Source organism: Plodia interpunctella, chromosome 22, assembly GCF_027563975.2.
Source record: "Plodia interpunctella isolate USDA-ARS_2022_Savannah chromosome 22, ilPloInte3.2, whole genome shotgun sequence".
Lineage (NCBI taxonomy): Eukaryota > Metazoa > Arthropoda > Insecta > Lepidoptera > Pyralidae > Plodia > Plodia interpunctella.
The window spans coordinates 1,087,499-1,111,864 of NC_071315.1; the positions used below are offsets into that span (position 1 = coordinate 1,087,499).

Here is a 24,366-nt window from a genome sequence, read left to right on the forward strand (position 1 = left end):
TTCTTGATGCTTTTTTAAAAAGGTAAAAATAAAATTCCATTATATTGTTGGTTAATTTAATTTCAGTTGGTTTATCGATAATAATAATATGCTGCGTAATAATTATAACTATTCAATGTATAAAAGCCCATAAAATCCAAATTTTGTATACAAATACGTCGTAAAATTTCGACATGGTCATAAAATACATGTTGACAAAAATAAATGCACTTAACGCGCCTTCTACATGGCAACATTTGCTAAAATTTTTGGCAAAACCCTTAAATTACGGTACCAAAGAAGTAATTGCACAATGCCTTTATAAATGAAAAAGTCCTTACAGTACAAAATAAATTTCACCGAGTGGGTATCAATTTCGTTAATTAAAAAAATAAATAGATCTTTAACATGACAAAAATAAGACTAAAATTGTTACGAAATGACTAATTACAATGTTCAATCGTAAAAAAATATTAGATACATACTAATAATTAATATTTTAGAAAAACCGTCGACCCAATGATGGTCCAGTCTTGTAAAATGATTTCTTACCACCGTAAAATGCATACTGTTTTTTTAAATTTTCATTGAAGTAGAGGCTAATCTCGGTAGCTTGTGGTAAGAATATTTGTTGTAACATTGTGCAATTCATAAATCTCGGATGCCAGTTCCGTAGTTCGCTCCCCCTGCCCTGTTCAGGGTGTCCTTGAACTGATCGATGTCTATTTCAGCTTGGCTTTCCAGTTGAAGTTCCACCGCAAAGTTCTAAAAAAAACATTTCTCATGACTTCAAGAAATGAACACAGAAAAGTTGCAAGTATAAACAAAACGCATGGGTAATTTTTTAAAATCAATTCCTGTGAAATTAGTACACAAATACTATACTACAAGGTAGGTAAGGTTTGTATAGTTGAGAATGAAAAACAGGAAATTTTCACATGCGCTGCGAATTTGTATTGCATCATGACAAGATACAAGAGATGAGATTCGGCGTAGGAGAACCGCGCGTAAATAAAGCTTCAAGCGAAACGCGCGAAATGAAACGTCAATTCGGTATGTCAATGTCATAAAAATAACCGAACTCTACGAACAAAAGCGAACAACAAAGGTTAAGTTCGTTGGTTGATAGTTTAGGTACTGAAATCAAATGTTTTAATTATATTAGTTAGTGCAAAATGGAAGAGTTTTGTGCAAAAATACCTTGTAGAAAAGCCCAGTTAAACGAATTATTTAATTTGCTTGGAGATCACGATGAACCGTTACCGTGTTCTTTGTTTTTAAGTGGCAACATGGGCACCGGCAAAAGTTTGTGCATCGAGTCAATATTGCAGTTTTTGTGCTACAAACATGTAATTATAGACTGTATAGAATGTTATTCATCGAAAATCATGTTCGAGACGATCTTGTCTGGCGTTGGAGGCGATGACTTTCATGTGAAATGTGAAACTATGTTGGATTTAACGAATGCTTTGAACCGTTTAGCTGAAGATGCCTCCAGATACGAGCCTATTATATTGGTATTTGACAGAGCTGAAAGATTACGTAGTATGGATCAGAATCTTATGTGTACATTGTTAAGGCTGAGAGAGCTTTGCAACTTAAATATTTGCACTATATTTGTTACTCATCTAATTTACGATAATTTCAACTTCAAAATGGGCGTCCGCGAGCCCATAACTATATATTTCTCTAACTACAACAAAGAGGAACTATTCAAGATCATATTTTTGCATCAAAAGTCCTTCGTCCACCACATACTTAGTAATCACAATGTTGACGATGAATTAAAAAGTGAACTTGAGAAGCCAGAATTGTTTGCTAATTTCCTTAATGCATTTTTGAGTGTATTCTACAGACCGTGTAGAGATATCATTGAATTACAACACATGGCTAAAGTGAACTTTGCGAAATATTGTGAGCCAATCATAAAATGTGAGATTCAAGCTCAAGACTTGACAAAATTATGGAGGCACATTTCTCCAATATTAAAAACAAGCCTAGAATTACTATACTTAAGAATAAGTACAGAAAAAGGTAGCAAACAGTCACCGGGGAAAGAAAACAGTGAATCTTATGTGTCACAAGGTTGTAAGTTTGAAAATATGTTAAAGGAGGAATTGATGTCAACCAAGACTTTTGCGCAGAGTTTTGAACTGCCTTACTATGCAAAATTTCTACTTATAGCGGCATATCTTGCTAGCTACAATCCACCAAAGGAAGACAAAAGATTATTTATGAAAAATCATGGTAAACAAAGAAAGAGACAGCAACAGGTCAAAGCTAAGGCGAAAATCAGTGAAAAACTGAATACACAGCTTGGTCCTAAAGTATTCACCCTGGATCGTTTACTTGCAATTTTTTATGCGATTTTAGAGGAAAAATTAGGTTTGACAAGTAATTTACTGGCTCAAATTGCAACACTGGTGGAACTGAAGTTGATTGCCGGCAGTAAGGAAATCGATTTGGATGTATCAAAATACAAGTGCATCGTCGGTTACGATTTCATTACAGCTGTGGCACAGACAGTCGGATTCAATGTTAGAAAGTACTTGTATGATTTTATATAATGTGTTAATGCACGCATGAAGTTATATTTATTGTAATTTGTGTATTAAATAACTTAGCTACAACTTTCTTTAATTTATAGATGTGAAGGTATTGCCCCTAAATCTCATCTGAGCGTCTTCTAGTTGTATCCTCAGCTGTATAGCGTTGCCCAGGGTCTGTTTATGGTACTGACTTACAAACATGTAACAACATAGAATCCTATCACGTGAACAATATTCACAGTATTCATTCTATCTACTATCTGTATGAACACAACAAAAACTACTGGACGGATTTTTGTACGGTTTTCACCAATGGAGTTGTTTAAGATGTATAATTTACTAGCTGCGCCCCGGGACTTCGCTCCCGTGGGAATTTTGGGATAAAAAGTACCCCATGTGTTATTCCAGGTTATATTCTACCCGTGTCCCAAATTTCATAAGAATCCGTCCAAGTAGGATTGGCGTGCAAGAGTAACAAACAGTACTCACCCTTTCGTTTTTATAATATTAGTAGGTAATAGGATTATGGTTTTATCCGAAGACGGTACGGGCGCCGCTAGTGTTTCATATTTGTAATTCAAAATCGCATAGATTGTAGCATTAACGTACTTACGAAGCCTAAGTTTCGCGATAAGCAGCCGTGATAAGGTTTTACGGACGACAAAAGGACGGCGTGTGACTCACTACGAGTGAGTGCATTCATAATTGATTTTGGATACGACACCAATACCTACGGTTTAAGCTATAATGGAAACGTAAGAAGCGAAAATATTTGTACACTATAGGCCCGGTTTCGCACGAGGTCTATAAATCATTCTTACTTATTAATTATTTGTTAGACAAATTAAAAGAACCCCGACTTTCAATATTCATTTCGCTACAACTTTTGAACGGCTCAACCGATTTTCATGAAACATGGCAAGAACACTCGGGACAAAATTATCTATGACACGAAAAAAAAACTAAACGAAAATCGGTTTATCCGTTTGGGAGAGCTACGATGCCACAGACAGATACGTTAAACTTATAACACCCCTCTTTTTGCGTCGAGGATTAAAAACAAAGTCCTCTGGCACGTCTGTCTGTCTGTTCGTTATGAACTCAAAAACTGATTTTCATTGTTTGGTGGTTTGTTTTGGTGTATAAATTATTGTAATTAAGTTTTTACCCGAGCGAAGCCAGAACAGGCCGCCAATCAATAATAAATTGTCTAAATAGTAGTAGCCTGAATGAAACTTCACTTCAATTCAGGCGTAGAATGTTAAGTTACTGTGTGCGTAGCGCGACTTTGCTAATTACATCTCACCATCAAATCGATTCGAAGTGAGACGCAGCTGACCAATCACAGTGCGCCATTGTGACGCGACGACAACCACACCGCAATGTGATTGGTTCGCTGAGTCTCACTTCGAATCGATTCGATAATGAGAAGTGAAATGGAAACCCGTACTTCGCCCTCTGAACATTCTGCGTGTACTCGAATTCGAAACGTAGAAAGACCTCAACTATAACAGGAAATCTATTGAACAAAACTAAACGCAAATAAAAACACATGCAGAATAGATTATCGGGAAATTTATAAAAACGTGAGCTTCGGTCACGATGTCACGGGGAAAGTACTCGCTGGGAATTCATAACATAGATTCACAAGCTCAACCTGTGTTATCTTATGAATGCATCGTACACTGTGAATATAGTAATTAGGCCGCTTGGCGCGCGGCGCGGCGTCCATCATCCGCGAGAAAAATCGGACCAAACAAGAAGTGGACTAACTATTTAAATGTTATTTTTTTTAAACACCGACTGTGCTGTGAACGTGCGTTTTTTGTATGGCATTGTAATGCACGCGCTACGCAGCCGGCCACAATCACGACCCAAAACTCAATAGGAGCGAAAAAAATACCTATTAAAATTTATTTGTGAATCATATGGTCATGGATCACATTAAATGATACTTACATGGTGAAATAAATGCTCTGTCTTCAAAGACTTACAAATATAAATAACTAGCAGTCCGTCCCGGCTTCTCTCGAGGTTAAAAACATAATAAATTGTACACCTAAATCTTCCTCGGGAAACATACTATCTATCGGTGAGACCAGCATCAAAATCCGTGTTGTTATTGCGAACTGACAGACGACTTACAAATATTAATAACCCGCCCCGGCTGCTAATATGTTTACCACCTAAAAGCTTGTCTATTATAATATTTTTAATTTTAATGCTGGTATCAAATCGAAAGAAAGATAAAGAATGCGTTTGCTGCTTCTCCTCCCCAGATTGTAAAGTCAATCGAGGGGAAAGGATTCCAATCATAAGATTATAACGTGGCCACCGAGTTTCGCAACTCTTGACTCTGTCTACCCCGTAAGAAATGTAGACGTGATACTATATCTGTATCTAAAGAGAAAAACGGTAGCACCACGCCACGGAGTATGGAAACATTGATAGAAGACACTTACGGAGATGATATCCTCACGGAGTATGGAAACATTGATAGAAGACACTTACGGAGATGATATCCTCGCGGAGTATGGAAACATTGATAGAAGACACTTACGGAGATGATATCCTCACGGAGTATGGAAACATTGATAGAGGACACTTACGGAGATGATATCCTCACGGAGTATGGAAACATTGATAGAAGACACTTACGGAGATGATATCCTCACGGAGTATGGAAACATTGATAGAAGACACTTACGGAGATGATATCCTCACGGAGTATGGAAACATTGATAGAGGACACTTACGGAGATGATATCCTCACGGAGTATGGAAACATTGATGGAGGACACTTACGGAGATGATATCCTCACGGAGTATGGAAACATTGATAGAAGACACTTACGGAGATGATATCCTCACGGAGTATGGAAACATTGATAGAAGACACTTACGGAGATGATATCCTCACGGAGTATGGAAACATTGATAGAAGACACTTACTGAGATGATATCCTCACGGAGTATGGAAACATTGATAGAAGACACTTACGGAGATGATATCCTCACGGAGTATGGAAACATTGATAGAAGACACTTACGGAGATGATATCCTCACGGAGTATGGAAACATTGATAGAAGACACTTACGGAGATGATATCCTCACGGAGTATGGAAACATTGATAGAAGACACTTACGGAGATGATATCCTTGATTATGGCCTTGTCGGTGGACATCTTGGCGCGGTTGATGACGGACACGTTGGGCCCCACCCACGTCACGAACAGGAACTTCCGGCGTTTGGACATCTCATCGCCCATTTGCAACCTGCACATAAATTGGCAATTACCAAAGATATTGTACAAAACCCTCGAAATTTAAAGGTTTAATATATAGTCAAGGAAGAAGGGCTAATAACTTCGTTTCACCGCAGCCTTTTCTGCAAAGATGTCAAATGTATGAAGGCGAGGATGAAAAACAAAGATCATTTATTTGCAAAAACATGAGTTTACATTATTTACAATGTGGTGTTAAAAGAAAACATAATTCTACATTTTGTGGAAACAGAAAACACGCGAGGATGGACCAGGAAACACGTGAGGATGAGAGTTTATGTAGCCCACAGCACTCACCCTAGTGGGTGAGTGATTTGTGGCCTCACCTGAGGTATCCAAAGGCACGCTCGTCGTCCGCGAACTGTGTACGGAACTCTGTGAAGTCGCTGCCGCGCGCCGAACACACGATGCGCGCGCCCTCGAATTTGAACACCGCCCTGTCATTGCATACTTTTGTTTTACTGCGGTTCCACACTATCGGCAAAACAGCTAAACTTTGGCGGTTTCGACGTACATTGCTGGCTTTTCCTTGGAGTAAAGCTCACATGCAACCTACGCAACGTACGTTCATTATTCGCGATGGCATCTGTCTGAGTTCGTCAATAGTGTGGAAGCAATATATTACACTAGCAGCGCCCCGGGACGTCGCTCCGTGGGAAAAAATTGTTTGTGCGGCATTAAGTTTCAAGGTAGCCCCTTGGTAGGTGGTAGGTAGGTACCTTATAAACTGCAAATGAATGATTCGAATAAATTAAAGAAAGAAAGAAAATATTTACCAAAAACATGAGTACAAATATACAAATTGATGTTAAAATAAATTAAACCTACATGTTTTACCGAATATAGGTATGCAAATATAAATAAATAAAGAGGAGTATGCTGTCCACTACAAAAATATATACTAGCTCGATAATCTATCTGAGTCTGTCATTAAAAAATCATTTAAAGTATCATATCAGTTAATAAAGACTTGAGGTGCTTTTTAAATAGATTTAAGTTTAAGCTTTTATATTAATTTTGTTGTAAATTTTCGGTGCCATACATACTATGCTTTTACCGAGTAAAGCAGTTTTTAATGGGTGCATGCCTAATCGATAGATATCTCGATGATTCCTCAATACAACATCAGCTAGACGAGGGAATAAATGAGCATTGGTTTTCACAAATGTTTCTACCTCAAGTATGTAAATTGACAAAAGAATTTTGTGTTCTTTAAAAATTCGACGACCTCGGTGACGCAATGGTAAAGTGAGTGCCCCATGAACCGAGAGGTGCCGGGTTCAATCTCCGGTCGGGTCATGATGGAAAATGATCTTTTTCTGATTGGCCCGGGTCTTGGATGTTTATCTATATATGTATTTGTCGTAAAATATAGTATCGTTGAGTTAGTATCCCATAACACAAGTCTCGAACTTACTTTGGGGCTAGCTCAATCTGTGTGATTTGTCCTAATATTTATTTATGAATTATTTATTTGTGAATGAATGATTTGAATACATATACTGATAAAAAAAAATGAAAAGTTCTTACCATTCAGTGGGAGTGGCGTCTGACCTGACGTCTTCGTACGCGGACCGTATCGTGTCGCGGTCGATGCCAGTGGTCATCGTCACCTGGAAAGGTGGACAAAACATTTAAAGTCCCTAATATATTTATTGGAAGTGTTTGCGCTCTTGACAATATCGTCTGTGAAGCGAAATAATATTACGTACCGCAATGTTGCCTTAATTTTTTAAGCAATATCTTTTTGTTTGCATAACTTACTTAATAACTAATTATATTGTCATTTTGTTGTGGTATGTTTAGTGTTATTAACAAATTATTTTTATATCTAAACTTGCTGCGCCCTGGGGCTTCAATCCCGTGGGAATTTCGGGATAAAAAGTACCCTGTGTTATTCCGTTATATTCTACCTGTGTGTATATCAAATTTCATAACAATCCGTGCAGTAGATTTTGCTTGAATGAGTAACAAACATACATACGAGTACACGCACATCCTTACAAACTTTCGCATTAATAATATTAGTAGGAAGTATGATAGAGATTTTTGTTTCTATCTCTCATTTAAGTCTTGATTTTGATAATTTAAAAGAAAATTGAAGAGGAAGTAAGTAATTGTACGGTTAGGTAACTTTGCAGTCTATTTAATTTAATAGATAATAGTAAAAAGCGATGAATTTAAGTAACAATAAACTGTATCCAGTCGATTGAAACGTTGGAGTTGTCAGGCAGTTACCAAATAAAGCGCTTTTGACAAAAATATTATCTAACAATCTAGTCATAATTACATCAATACTTAACGAAATCCTAGGTGGTAGCATAGTAATCATTTACAAGAAATTTAAAGTGACACTTTTCCTATCGGTTTCCATTAAAACAAGAAAAATAATAGACAAAAGGAGAGAGTTTAGTTACTATTTACCTCTATTATGCGATAATTTTGCAATCAATTTGATTTTTATTGTTGTGTTGTTGACTGTACAAAATTTAAATGTATGGAATACAATACAAAAAATTATTTAGAAGAACTATGTTAATGTTCTTAGGGACATAAACTTATTTTTATCACATTTTTGGAATAAATGTGGACCAATATGGCGGGCTTAGTGCCAAGCTACCTTTATAGTTATATTACATAATTATAACTAAACAATCTTCAGTCTCAAGTTCGATAAAATCCATGATAAAAACAAATTAAATACTCCAGTTAATTAAATTGTCACTAGTAAATAAGAGCACTTGGCGACATCTATTCGCGAGCTTGTCGACATTCTAATCAATTAGACCACAAAATGTTCCATTTAAATTTGCTCCAAATTGCTTAATTAACCTGATTGTTAAGATGTGTTAAATTTTGTTGAAATTGACAGTAAGTCGCATTTTATTAAAGGTAGTTTACACATATTTATTGTATTCCAATGAAATCTATACTATATTATTATAATGAGATATGTTTGAGGCGGGTAATATGCAAAAATACCCAACCGATTTCAAAAATTATATCACCATTAGAAAGGTCCAGGATTGCTATAGGCTATATTTTATCTCAAAACTCCCACGCGTGCGAAGCCTCTTTCGTTCCATGCCATAGTTTCAAACATGGCCGAAAAGTTTTTAAATTTAAAATTAAAATCATTTCTCTTTTTGTTACAATATATATGGAACAAGCAGTTTTTTTTTCGAATTACCTTTTTTCGATCACATAATGGATCACCAGGCCAGGCCATTTTGCGAAAAACTTTTTTAGGTCACGACCCTTGTCAAAATACGGGACATGATGTAACACAGTATAGTCAAACGTTGACTGTCCCGCATGTATACGGGACGTATTAGTAGCCCTACTTCTATTCCTCGTCCCCATTTCATTACGAAACACTTGTTTACAAAATAGTCATTATATTTGGAAAAGTCTTTCCCCAAACTAATTGCCTCTCAAACGCGTTTTATACAATCTGTGAGATTAATTAGTGGCAATAATTAAAAAGAAAGTTAAGTAGGCTCCTCGCTACAATGAAACCATAGACTAAGTAATAACACAACTGAACAGAAGGTGCACGGATTGAGAAGCAAGGGTAACACGTATAAGGATCCGCCATATATAACAAACAAATAAAAAATATTATTTTGTCCAAAGCGCGTAAAACATGTTCCAGAAACCATATTTATGTGTTTTGTTGATTTTTTTTTCTATAAACTTGAAGTACTTATTAAATCCATGATCGAATTATTTTGTGTGACGACCTCCGCGGCCATCACGCCGGACTGCTACACTTTGGGTCCCGGGTTCGAGCCCCGGTCAGGTGAACATGGAAAATTATCTTTTTCTGATTGGCCCGGGTCTTGGATATTTATCTATAATGTATATGTTATAAAACATAGTATCATTAGAGTTAGTATCCCATAACACAAGTCTCGAACTTACTTTGGAGCCAACTATATGTGTGATATGTCCATACATATTTATTTTCTTTACGAAATTTAGGTACAATCACACACATCCCATGGCGGGTGTTATGGCAACAGCAAATTTTTTTAGTTGTATCAGACGTTGTAAGCACACCACATGGGGTACGTGTGCTTGGCGGCGACTGTGCCTATCCTTCGACGAGACAAGAATCTCGTGATAAAAACAAGAAAACCGGCTTTCTTATTCCTCCCTTTTATGGTCAGAGAAACAATTTTGAGGTATGACCAACCACAGAAATTGTGTTAATAAGATTTCTCCATATGCCGAAGTGAATGATCGTTTTTTTGGTCGTTTTCTGGCTATTTTCTGTTATGTCTTAGATTCTATATACCAACTAATGATACTTATATATCTATACATATATTAAAACTGTAAGCAGGTTGTCTGTGCATAGATAATAAAGTAAAATATAAGGGTCTTTATGGGACTAAATAGAAGCCCTAAAAATTTTTGGAGTCTTGTGTGTCTGTATGTTTATTCGCGCATCACTCAAAAGCTACTGGACAGAATCTGATGCGGTTTAAACAGTTTTATAGCGGAAGGTCTAACTTAGAATCTGGTATAGGTTTCATCGCGATACGTTGCTTAATAAGAAATTATGAGATATTGACAATAAGAAATTATGAGCGGACGCACGAAATAAACGCGAGCGAAGCCGCGGGCAAAAGCTACTTTGTAATATAGCCTCACTATGTAACTGCTTGCATTGTTGTGTTAAGGAAGGTTTTTGTCCAGCAGTGGGACTGAAATAGCTGGAAAGAAAAATGTGTAACTTGGTTTGAGATCGAATCTACGACATGTTAGAATACTTCGTATACGCGAAATTCTATAAGGCCAGTGCTGGCTAAATTGTAGTTCAATGAGTCGTAACCCTAATGGTTTTATTCACCTTGTGATATTATCGCAAAATATATATACTTAATCCTCATACGATTTAATCGATAAGTGTTTTCACAGTCACAGTGATAAGTTTTTTTTACAAAAATGTCATTTTTGCCACAACCTTTTATTGTCGTCAATGAGATCTTATGGCATTTAACGCTTTAAAAGAAACCCATGTCCGTGCTGTAAACGGTTGAGGAGTTCCCTCGTTTGAAGCCGAAGCGGGCTGCACCATCAGGTCATGCTTATCATAATAATGCATTGTCATGGTAACTGAAGCGATGTGGGAAATTTCGACTCTGTAGGTCAACTGGAAGTAGGAGCTACATCTAACTTGCATGACAGACTTTTGATTTGATTACAGACAGAAAACGTGACAGACGAAACTAAATAAAAGCTTGTAATACAAAAGGGCCCTGACAGACAGACGGACAACGAAGTTACTGATGGGACTATACTAGCAGCTCATGAAAATTTTGGAACCGCACGAAAGTCGCAAGGATCACTGTCTCACACGAATGGAGTGAGACAACCCGTGAAGAGCGAGACATCAAATTACTAGTTACTGATGGGTCTTAAGTGAAAGTACCTTAGATGAACAAGAAAAACCCGAATGGCAAGACTCAACATCTTGCACATCACTAGGGCAGGAAGTGTTGTCTTCCTTCCCTTCCTTCACTATAGCGTACAGTTCATCTATCCTGTTCTTCAAAACCTTGATTTCCGCCTTCAGTTTCTTCTTATCCTTACTCACATCTTCAAAGGCAACAATTTTATCAGAAAACTGACTCAAAACTTTTTTAAAATCTTCAACATTCTTTGACAAATTATCAAATTTCGCTATAATGTTTTTCTGGTTCTCTGTCAATTTCTCTATATGGTTCTGTAGTGTTTTGTATGAACCCTCGACAAAATCTGGTTCCGTATTCATTTTATCTTGTCAAATATTCCGGGATCTTCTCATAATATTTTAAATTATTATAATGAAAAGTTTATTGTTTTGTGGTTGAAATTTTTGATTGTTGCTGTCGTGTATGACACGCGGCGATTTCGTTTTTAGTGGAAATTTTTCTTTGTGACCTTATTTTGGTTTTGGAGGTACTTAGGTACCATAGACTCACCTTTTTCCTTATTTGTTTTTGCCTATAATATTTTAATTTCTATGTATGTAGGTATGCGATTCCTTGGCTTCTGTGGACCAGAAGCCCGCGAGTATGAGAGAGAGACAACAGTAACGACCTCAAAAATTCCAACATCTTACTACTATTATTATAAAGAGAGTTTGTGAGTTTGTAATGTTTGTTTTGTCGAAACTATTGAACTGATTTCAATAATTCTTTCACCATTGGAATGGTAAATTATCCAAGATTGCTAAAGGCTATATTTTATCTCAAAATTCCCATTAGAGCGAAGCCCCGCGCAACATCAAGTGGCTGCGGATAAGACAATGATTTCTCTAAAACCAATCAGTCGCTCCACACTATCGATCAATTAAGGAATTCCTCTTAAAAACCCACCTCCTCCGTCTAGGTATGCATCTCCTGAGGCGTGACAGTATCACTTTCATTTCAGTGAAAATACATAAACTAGAGCAAATATGGGACGGTCCAAATCATAAACTGTTTGCTATAAATCAACAAATAAACCGTCCAGCCGTATTTGTGATATTTCAGCAGTTATACTTACCTTCATACCATACAATATAAAGGCCTTCGCTCCCGTGAGAATTTCGGGATAAAAAGCACCATATGTCCTTCTCCGTACTTAAAACTAAGTGTAGGTATGAAACATTTCAAGAAGATTGGTTGAGCAGGTGAAGCGTGAAAAAGTAACAAACAAACTTACTTTCGCATTAATAATATTAGTTAAGATTGCCAAAAGCGAAAAATAAAAACATTATAGATTAAAGATGTACTCATTGTATTGTGTCTTAATATTATGTATGTTTGTAAGTAATGATAAAAACCAACATATAACTTCTTTTCAAGTGTGCTGATAATATTCTTGTTCATTTTTAATTCGCCTCAACACGTGACTAAGCGTCGTTCATGAATATGTTAGTTTCTACTGACCCATATGTTCCTCATGACGAACTGTTCCTTAGATTAGAACATACTGTGCGGTTATGAGGGCGTTAATATAGGTTGTGTTTATCAAACTTTGTCCCTTGCACCTTTCCACCTTTTACGTTGTCACTTTGCTTGAACGGGAAGAAAATCTTTTCAAGATATAAATATTTTTTTTAAAGATCAGTAAATTCTATGTTCTCTAATAAGTATTTGTACAATTAGATTAAATATTCCTCTAGGTCTCATAATTTACCATTGCTTTCAATATATCAATTTGAAGAAAAAGCTATGGTCATTAGTAACGGACAGAAAAAATATTTCCGCTCCCGCTTCCGTCTTTGGTTTACACCAAAATAGAAGATAGTTTTACGGTAGACAAATCTAATTTAATATTCTTTTCGCGCATGTAAGTATTACTATGTTGGATGGCACGTAATATTCAGCGGTATGAAAACTAGATAAGTGCGATTATAATTGACTATAACTATAATTAAGAATTTTAATTGTTACGTCGGCATGTGATGTATGGAAATGTTAATATGATCTTGTAATTGTAATAATTTTTTATTATTAAAATAAAAAATATTATGTATTTATTTGTGAAATAAAGAGAGAGGTATAGACATACATTTAAATAAATAATTTAAATAAAATACATTTCTTACATACTTCTTACATAGGTATTACAAAACTATCTGTCTGTTCGCGATAAACTCAAAAACTACCGGACGGATTTTTGTACGGTTTTCAGTAATAGATAGTGATTTCTGAGGAATGTTCAGGTAATAATTTCTTATGGTTTTATCCGAGCGATGCCTGGACGGGCCACTAGTATATAGCATATACCTAGCTAGACCTATATATTATATAGGTACCTACTGGTGATCTACAGGAAATATCACAGAAATTGAGGAAATATACTTCGAATACAAACACATTATAAATAGACATAATTAAACCAGGTTGAACCAACGCACGGAGTGTAGGTGTTTCTATAAATAAATTCGCAGAAACCCATGTCAACAGGAAAAAGGGATAATTATCGTTTGGACTTTGTGTTTACCTACAAAAATGTTACATATATATATATATTATGTAGATACTTAGGTAAGTATTATGAAAACAGATACATTTCTACTATTTTTCAAATTTATGCCTCCAGAGTTCAGGTATTGGGGTGGAAGTTTGTACCTATGCACGTTTAATAAAAATAATTTACATTGACAGATTTCGCCGCGAGCGAAGCTACGGGCAACGGCCAGCTCTCTGTATATGGGATCTATCAACTTTTTAAAGTTTTTGTCCTCATGAAATATCAATAAAGAAAAAAACGTTGATATACTTATTATTTCTGTGACAACATTGAGGAAAATATTGATTTTCACACAAAGGATGTCTCTATACAAACCATGTTACTTGTTAAACTAAGTAAAAAACTTTCAACATTAATTTCGCTACAACTTTTGAACGGCTGAACCGATATTCATGAAACATGGCTAAGAACACTCGGGATAAAATTATCTATGATATGACACAAAAAAAAAATTAAACGAATATCGTTGGATAAACTGTTTGGAAGCTACTATGCCACAGACTGATACACAGACACGTTAAACTTATAAAACCCCTCTTTTTGCATCGGGGGTTAAAAACAGAATTAGATATATCGATATCTATCGATATGTACAAAAAATAAATATTTCAATTATAGAAATTAACAGACATTTCAATCGTAAAGATTTATTGTATTAATCACTCATGCATGGTAACGAAATATTAAGGGAGAACACAGATTTTATATAGGTATTTTTGTGTTCTCCGGTGAACACAGAAATTGATTGGCTCAAGTACCTATATACCTAAGGGAAGAATATTTTTTGCTTTATTAACTTTGAACCTATTGCAATCGGGTTTAGGTTAATATGTCTGTAGGTTGAATCATTAAGTCTACCTTACGAACCGGTGGAATGCGTTGGTCAAACTTAAGTTTTTTTTTATTGTGTCTCGATTCTGCGCAATCGACGGGTTAATTAAAACTTATCATTTAGGATGTCGGTTAAAACTGTCAATCATGTTGAAAAAATAACGTATTTGCCATATGCGAGCAATGCGAGAGAGCAAGGTTAACACACTGATTTAAATATACTGTGACGCACGCGTTCGTTGAACTTATCGAATTAGAGTGGGTTGGACCAGTCAACTTTGACGTTGACTTTAACCTGCACACCGCCGTCTTTTATATAAAACGGCGCAGGTTTAAGTTAATGACGAATTGTGTACCCACTCTAAGAATATAAAACGGCACAGATAGATAAACTCTTTATTGCACCATTCACAAAGGATTTATACCTAAGTTACAACAAGATATACATACGTAATGAGTGCAAAGGCGGACTTATCGCTGATGCAATTTCTTCCAGCCAACCTTTGGATGAAGAGACACAGGTAAACTAAGAGGGTTAAACTCAATGACGAATTGTGAACCCACTCTTCAACACGAAAATCTTTTTCGTCAAAGTTGGAGGAAGAAAGTTTTATACCTACACGTGCTTTTATAATTTGTGGTCGTCCAAATCAAATAAAAAGGGACTTTATGGCGGCTAGCACTTAGGCCTTTATTGCCGTGGTTCCAATACAAAACAACGGCAATAAAGACCTAAGTGCTAGCCGCTAAAAGGTCCCTTTTGATTTGATTTGGACGACCACATTTTAACAAATGCGTATGCGCAACGCGACCCGCGTACACACGGTGAACTTAGGTTTTGTCTACCCCGTAAGGGCTAAAGACGTAAGTAGTTACAGAACACACTGGCCTATTGGACTCACAACCTTAAATAAACAACTGATTGATTAACTACTTGAAAAATAATTGATAAATCTTGTTTATAAGCTTGTGTAATATTGATACCGATGAAATTGATTAAGTTTTATACTAAGAAATGCTTGAGTAATTTTACATTTACCTTTTGATTTGCCATAGGTACAGGTAAATAGGTATTTCTGTTGAGGCGTGTGTGGTCAGCCTTAGATTAGGCCCGCTCCATATCCTCTCGTGGATACCATTTTCACGTTTGAACGGGGCGTGTTGCGTTTCATTCGTGTCTGACCATTATTTTTGAATAAAGAATCATTTTGTTTTAATTAAACATTTATAAAATTAACACTGTAACAGTACTTTACTTATTTATAAAATGGGATAATTAAATTGATTACTGTCTATATGGTAAATTTTAATAAACACCAATGACAACCTACGGAGTTGAAAACGCTCGTGAAATTCACCCGCTAAATGGTTTGTGCGTGGATGTCTTACGAGGTCGGAGGTAAAAAGCATAAAGATTCCTTTATTTATTTGTTATTTAAATACAACGGTACATTATACCTTCATACCTTTCTAGTAAATCGGCACAATAGTTCAATATTTGACTTTCCTACTATATATTAGTATAGATTTATTTACAATGTAGATTTATCACTCAGAAATGGACAACATGAATCCGAACAATACTTCTTGTTGACTTTATAATATATAATTGCAAACGACCTCGAACCCACATTTGGCCGGGTGCCAGTGTCCAGGATATTCTTGGGTTTGACCAAAAAGGACGTGTTGGGAGGGGTCGGGGCGATGTATTTTTGGATTTGGTGCAACAGCCCAAGAAAGAAATGATCGGAAGAGATGTGAAGAAACGTTTTATGGAAGAACTAGAGGGCCGAGCCGGCTTTGCCCGGGTAAAATCAAAATAACGGTTCTCGGAGCATTTCACAGGAGCGTTTCGATCGCCGCTGCCGCGCTTAAATGTGGTCGCAGACAGACAGACGGGTAGACAGACGCGGCAGAGGACTTTATATATATATAATCCTTTCATGCATTGTTATATTACTGATAAAAAATTATACCATAAATTTCTATTTAAAAAATGGTAAGCCCTTCTGGCATGATAGGGACCAACACTGTTCGAATGAGTTTCTTTCGGCATTTCTTCTCAGCAGTGGTCGTTCCAACATACTAGAAGTTTGTAGCTTTGGTAAATATCATTTAATTTAGAATAGACGTGAAAAAGTGCCTGTGAAGGCCTAATTTCTGAATCTCACGTGACCTATCAAATATTGCGCGTTTTTAGTGTACAGTCAACAACAAATAAAAAATTCAGTGGAAATTCGTAACTATTTCTAACCTATTAAGGTACATGATAAAAGAAACGTTATAATATGAAGACTGTACACACAAAGTTGCGGTCATCGCACTACAGAGACAGTGGTCCATTATCCCATACAAAGAGTTATTGTGGACAACACACATGCTCTATGGTGAGCACTTCCGTATTTGTTTGTGGATCTATTTTATTTTTGTGAAATCGATTCGAGATGGTTCCTGTCCTGGCAGGTAAAAACGACCGTGTTCTAAATTTAAAATCTTTGTAAACTGTTAACTAAGGTTTGTAAACTGTTAACAAAGCAATATGTTTGGTTACCGATTGATCCATTTTTGTTTTTATTTAAATGTATGTAAATTGATAAACCGTTTCGCATGGGACAATTTAGAAAAACCGACCCATATATTTTTGACTGTGTTTATTTAAGAAATTTATTAATATTCCAATTAATATGAATAATTCTGAGGCATTTGTCGAAATATAGGTAGTATACTGAACCCATGAAATTAGAAGGTACTTATTAAACGTACGAAGTACTTATTAAAACCATGACTGAACCACAGATCAAACGGAAAACACTACCTATACACTCATTGCGTTCTCGCGTTCTCTCTTTTTTTACACTATGCGGACATAGGGTACCTTTCATCCCGGAAAAATAACTGTTCCCGTGGGAAATTAACGCGGGCGAAGCCGCGGGCAACAGCTAGTGTTATATACCTTCCTTCTCCTTCTGGAATCATTCTATCTATTAAAAACCATCAAAATCCGTTGCGTAGTTTTAAAGATCTAAGCATACATAGGGACAGACAGCGGGAACCCACTTTATTCTATTATTAAGTATGTAAGTACTTAATGTTAATGGTCTAACCATTGTAATGATTTCTCAAAAATCCATAAATTTCTATAGGTGAAGAGTGAAATATTCAAACACAAATCCATGTATTCTCTCCATACATTAATTTCACACTTAAAACTTGAACCGCAGTTATTTCTACAAGAGACTTAACTGGCTGTCGGTTTGAGTCACCGATACGGATTTTCTGAAGCTAATGTGTTGGCTTATCGAAAATAGACGCATAACAGTTAACTTGGAGTTAAAATGTGTTCTGAAGAGACACAGTAGTTACGTATGTTATAAACTAGATTTTGCCCGGGGCTTCGTTCCCGTGGGAATTATGAGATAAAATATAGCCTATGGCAATCTTGGATAATGTACCTTTCTAATGGTGAAAGAATTTTTGAAATCTAAGATAATTTTTGAAATTTAATATTTTACAATGAAAAAATAAATTAATAAAATAAAAGTATCTTGTAATCTATAACATTTATTTGATTTTTTTTTAATGATTCCTTCCTCAAAAAAACTGATTGATTGTAATGCTTGATTTCTGTATTTTCGTAATGTTAAACTTAAGGGCATCTACTTTCATAATAAAGAAACCAAGTGAGACTGGTTCCCAATATGGTACTTAGCGAGTCTGGGCAATAGGTCAAGGTTCGAGTTATATGTCAGTATGTCTGTATCACTACATAGTATAAAACTAAGTCACTTCCCAATATTTATCTGTCCCTATATATGTTTAGATTTTTAAAACCACGGAAACAACGGATTTTGATGTGGGTTCTTTTAAATACATAGGTAGGTACCTAGTGAAAGGTTTTACCCGAACGAAGCTGGAACGCTAGTAAGCAATCAAACCTTGCAAAACTTTGACCGTCTGCGGTTTAACTGAAAATTTAAGCTTTAAAACAGAAAGCGTGTTTAAGTTTTGAAAGGCATGATAAATTCGCTTCTTCTTTACATTTCATTCAAATTGCGTTTGTGTAAATTAATAGAACGATTGAATTGTATTATTGGTACATACCTACCTACTTATATATTTATTTTCGCAAAGAAATCTTGCCTCCAACTTCCAAAAATTATTTAGCTTAATCAAAAATCCGACGAAATCAATCAAATCTATCCAACTCGAAAACAGTAACGAGTTTTATCATTGGTATAAAAACTTACCAAATTGGATATAGCGCGTGTAGGCGGGGTCAATGGCCCGCCAACAAGATTAACACTTACACAGATTTTGAACGGCCTTTTATTGACAGCGAAGACCATGAGTAGACACGTTTTGTGCTTCGCTTCTGGGGATATTTTGGATCAAAAGTGTCAAAATTTTTGCGGATGTTTACCTACGCTTCACACATGCGACCAAACGCAAAAGATCAGTTTAGTGGGTATTTAGGTAGGTAGGTATATCTGACGATCATTAATCTCAACATTTACAAGGAGAAAATATGGTAGGATGACAAAAATTTAGGAATTTACAGTAAATACAATATTATATCTGCCTATTGAATTGCATGAAAGATGAAATTAAGTACCTAAGTACCTTCTACCTATCTAGGTTATTATCAAATTATTTTTTTGTTCCATTTGTATTTTTTATTATGAGTTTGTATTAGGTGAGTATAGATAGGTAAGTTTCTATTAAGACGCACTTTATCACACTGCCACTAATAATACCTATCAAAATCTCCGCTGCGATTTTCTTTCATTTTCTAAGATGGCGGCGTGTCGTCATGCCTTACTTTGCTAATAAGTATTGCTACTTACACACACGTGGCACAAAACGTAGCTAGTTTTATATAATCTGTTAGTGACGCAGCCCGCCGACCCGAAACGGTCATGGGTGGCTGGAAATATGTGTGTGTTAACGCAAGAAATTAATAGCATTCGAACAGGAACGAGACAGGTGTAGACTTCTTCTTTAGATTATATTACTTACAAAGCAAACAACATAGAAAATTAAAAAAAATTTTTTTTGACAGTTCTGTAAAAAAGTTCCCGCCATTTATAACTTTTTAAATTTATTCTTCGTGCTTCTCAAATAGGTACTTGATTATTACTTAGGTACGTCTTTATTGAGATTCGCCCCTCAGATTCATTCCTACCAAATATTTGACGTTTTCATTCACATAAACATTTTCATATTTAGTTAATAGTTATTGCCCCTGTACATCATCTACAGGGATGGACCCGGGTCCATCTTTGATGTTTGTCCGCTACTCCACTCTCGTTCTTTTTTCCGGGATGAAAATCTGATATACTTAAATATACGTACCTACTTGAAATTTCACGAATATTGGTTGAGTAAGAAAGGTGAAGAAATATTAAACAAATAAACATATTTCCGCATTTAGGATTTAATAAATCTATGTTAAATCCCAGAAAAAAACTGTTAGTACCTATAACAAAAAAAAAAAAAAGTAGGTACATTGTTGGTTGAATGAGTAATATAAGAAATGACACCGTAATTTTCGACGAAAACTAGGTGCTTTCTAGACATAACGGAATGTAACAAGAATTTGAAACAAGATTTCCATGCATTCGAATGATGAAGACATGTTTGTGTCATTTTTTAGCGTTCCGTATCTCAAAAGGTAAAAACGGAACCCTTATTTAAAATATAGGTGGATACCTGTATGCTGTTTTCCTATTACCGATAGGATTTTAATAAGTACCTATTTGGAATATACTATCTTTTATGAATATAGTCTGGCAACAACAATAAAATCTGTATTTACAGAAGTCTTATAAAGAGAGGCATCTACTTCAGCGGGACGTCGAAGCCTAATAATAAATATAATAAATGTCAAGTGCGTTTTGCGGTCTAAAGTATAGTTAAGTTGGTATAGTTGATTTCCATTTGGCTCAATAAACCATGCATGCCTCGGTTCGAATTTTAATATATTTGTTTATTATAATTTAAGTAATTGTTCTTTATCATAATAAAGACAACAACAACATAACATTAAATAAAAACTGAAAATTACGTTATACTATTTTCTACAATACCTAATTAGCAAGCACAGGAAAACAAAATTCGATTTGTGTGAAGCACAATAAAGTTGAAGACTCGAAGTCAATTTGACAAACAAGCGTCCGCCATTACAGGAATATTTCCCGCCTTTTCCTGTTTTCCTGCAATGCTCATGCTCAACGTTGATTGGAGATTGGCTGTGTAATGAAGAGTGTCTCTTTTGTTCTCTGCTTGAAGGAAATATTTATGGCTTTATGGAGACGGAGGTTTTGTTACTGATTTATTCATATTCATGTATTTACCAAAGAAGTTACCTACGAATGATCTTAAGCCTTCTCCAATCCAAAGTTGGTGTTTTTGTTGATTTATTTTGTTTAGTATGAAAATTGGCAAATCTATAAAGTTTATTTCGCAATGTAAATTTTCACTTACAATATTTCAAAATATAAGTATACTTACATTAAAACTGTTTTACTTAATATTGTATCATTTTGTTGTATGATGGTTGTATGAACGATAAATAGGACATAATTCTACAATACCTAGCAAACTTATTGATGGTCGATAAGATAGGATATCTGTTATGACTTCAAACATCAAACACGTAGGTAGGTAAATGCATGATAAATAAATAGAACCTTTTTAAACCGGGTGCCAAAAAAGGAGGTTCTCTCTATAAATAAACTAACTTCTCTGACCTGATGCATATATTCAGGTGTAATCGCTCAAAAAAATAAAGATGTTTTTCCTGTAATGTGGTCTAAAAGTTAAGCTTACATATTTTAAAAAAATCCCACATTTTCTTGTCATATATAACTTTTCTTCTTTTCAATTTTTTCTTCTACGTGTCCAAAACAATAACCTATATTTTAATTCTTACTAACATAGTTGTTTCAGTCTCGTACTAATATAATATGGTCTGGTATTGTATAATGTGCTGAAATAAATATTCATATTCATTCATATAGTAAAAAGGAAAAAGTTATATACTTAGGTAAGAAAGAAAAATTGTTTATATGATATCACAAACTTAAAACAAAATTATTATAAGTACGCACATTTCTTTCATGTATGAACGGTTCTATAGCTTTCTCTGTTCTTTTATCATCATTGGTAAGAATTTTGAATATTAATAGTGTCTAATAGTATCATAGATAGTGGAACTATCGATAGTTCGGCATAACTAGTAATCCCGTATCCCAACGATCCCCATGGTTATAGTATGAGTCACAGGAACGAGTTATCTGGGAGCACGGCAGTGCCCCCGCCAAGACGAACCATTATTATTTATCACGATCAAAATGAAGAACATTTGGCCATCGTGAAAAAAAATTTTAAGCCATCGTGGATTCATTATTGTTTTTAGAACACAGTTGCTAGTATTTTTCTTTAATTAATTGTAAAAATAAATAATCTTTAGTTAGAGAAGAAAAAAGGTAAAGGCGTTTAAAAACATTGTGCCTAAGTCTTATGTTGTCAGTTTTCATAGCTTTATGACACAAATAATAATTGTAAATTTGAACGTGAAAGTGTCTGTCTGCAGGTAAAGGCCCCATTCCTGAACAATTGATTTGACTTTGACGATCAAACTGATTTATCGATGTTATCTACATCTATAATTTGTTGAAATTCGTTATCAGTTTCGGAGAACAAACGTACATATAAATTGGCGACGTTATAAGTAGATAGGTATAATCCTACTATATTACAAATGCGAAAGTTCGCGAGGATGTACGAGTATGTGTGTTACTATTTCTATTTCATATTATATTTCTAGACGACCTCGGTGGCGCAGTGGTAAAGTGCTTGCCTCTGAACCGAGAGGTCCCAGGTTCGATCCCCGGTCGGGTCATGATGGAAAATGATCTTTTTCTGATTGGCCCGGGTCTTGGATGTTTATCTATATATATATTTGTTATAAAATATAAATATATCGTTGAGTCAGTATCCCATAACACAAGTCTCGAACTTACTTTGGGGCTAGCTCAATCTGTGTGAATTGTCCTAATATATTTATTTATTATTTATTTATTTCACGCAAAATCTACTGGACGGATTTGGTAGAATATAACCTAAAATAACATATAGGGTACTTTTTTATCCCGAAATTCCTACGGGAGCGAAGCTTCGGAGCACAGATAGTGTTTATAATAATTGCTTATTTAAAATATATTGATTTATAGTATTTACTGGACGAAATAAAAACTCTGTAATGTTTGCCTTCCCATTTTCGGTACCTAGTTGTTTTCCTTCTAAGTACTTTGGTGACTCGGAGGTAATAAAAATACTTATAAATACACACTTATATCTAAATAAAAAAATTGGTGTAAACTCCAATATCCAACACGTAATTTAATAGAAGCTACTTTGTGACATGTGCTATTGTTATCACAGATCATTAAGTATATTTAGTTTGTTACCAATTAAATGTTTTTTTAATTGTCTTATTTGTATTTACTGCAGATAAGTACCTAGAGAGAGTAAGTGTAAACAATATGTAATTATATATAGCCATTTTAATAGTTAATTTTGAATAAGATGAGCTGTAATTTTTATCGCATTTAAAGTATCGAGAAGTCATTTGGATTCCTAAAATGTAAAACGTGATCTCCTATTCATGTCTTCCAAGAACTATTTTTTTTTTCTGTTTTATCATAATTTTACGGTAGTCATCAACAAAGAAAAGTAAGCACATAACTTTAGGTGACAATTAATGTATCCGGTTCGAAGGACCATTATTTCAATTATAGTAATTTTTTACTTGTTTGCCTCTATAATTGCACTACATTACAAACAAGGTAATAGGCAAAGTGCTTAATTCCAAAAGCTTTAGATTTCACACAATATGAAGAATTGTTGTACCGTTAAGCGTCTTCTCTATAACGAGTTCAAAGCAATCTACTTTATACTATTTAACTGTAACTGCATTCGCGTAAATTGCCGTCAACCTAAATCGGAACGCAGGAAATAGCATCAGACGACATTTCGAGGCGCAACTGCATGCCTATACCTAACAAAATGCACCCAGACAGACCTATAGTCAACTTCACCCCACCTCTTCCAAACGCATCCACGTCTACTACGCAGACAACTCATATAAGCATAGCTACCTAACTTGAATTCTCATGTCTACAACCACATTTCATTAAAAAAATATATTTATTAAAAATCCACTTACTTTTTTAGGTCCGTTTTGGACGATGGTCTCGTATTCCAAACCTTCAGACATTTTCACACTAATTAAATTTTACAACCACTGAAAAATACACACTTAAAAAAATAATTATTTTATTAAATAATTTCTTTTTTGGTATTTTCTCACACTGTATTTATGTTACTTTTGTTAGAGGCAGCGGAGCGTTCTAACTTTAAACTTGCACTAAATTTTAACTGTTAATGGTATAAATCACTGTCTCCATTAAAGAATTTGATGGGAATTGGGTTTATGAATGAAATTATTTGTGCCGCCGGCCGGCACTGCTGCATCTACCAATATCACACGCCCACAGCCTCCCTCGCTCTTCAGTGAGTGAATACAAAGCATAGTATAGGTACCTATAGAAAGCAGTAGTTGTATACGTACCGATACATATCTACCAAAATACCTATAGCGTAAATATAAAGTACGGTCTACCTACGACGAATTCGGTGTTTTTT

At 35.2% G+C, this 24,366-nt stretch overlaps 2 protein-coding genes across 3 annotated transcripts; one reads left to right on the plus strand and one right to left on the minus strand.

The window, feature by feature from the left end:
- Nucleotides 1-44: 44 nt before the first annotated feature.
- On the minus strand, nt 45-24,247 carry LOC128679983 (uncharacterized protein). Of its 2 annotated transcripts, none has more exons than XM_053762558.2 (5): nt 23,888-24,247; nt 7,345-7,427; nt 6,141-6,251; nt 5,677-5,806; nt 45-744 (listed from the first exon to the last, which is right to left on the minus strand). In XM_053762558.2, the coding sequence occupies exons 1-5, from the start codon at nt 23,936-23,938 to the stop codon at nt 628-630; spliced, it is 492 nt and encodes a 163-aa protein (XP_053618533.1). In that variant the 5' UTR covers nt 23,939-24,247; the 3' UTR covers nt 45-627. The 2 variants fall into 2 exon arrangements, with proteins under 2 accessions (XP_053618533.1, XP_053618531.1); XM_053762556.2 differs by lacking the exon at nt 23,888-24,247 and adding an exon at nt 11,255-11,707.
- Nucleotides 1,045-2,609, plus strand: Orc5 (Origin recognition complex subunit 5). Its single transcript, XM_053762554.1, has one exon. The coding sequence runs from the start codon at nt 1,155-1,157 to the stop codon at nt 2,544-2,546; it is 1,392 nt and encodes a 463-aa protein (XP_053618529.1). The 5' UTR covers nt 1,045-1,154; the 3' UTR covers nt 2,547-2,609.
- Nucleotides 24,248-24,366: the final 119 nt, after the last annotated feature.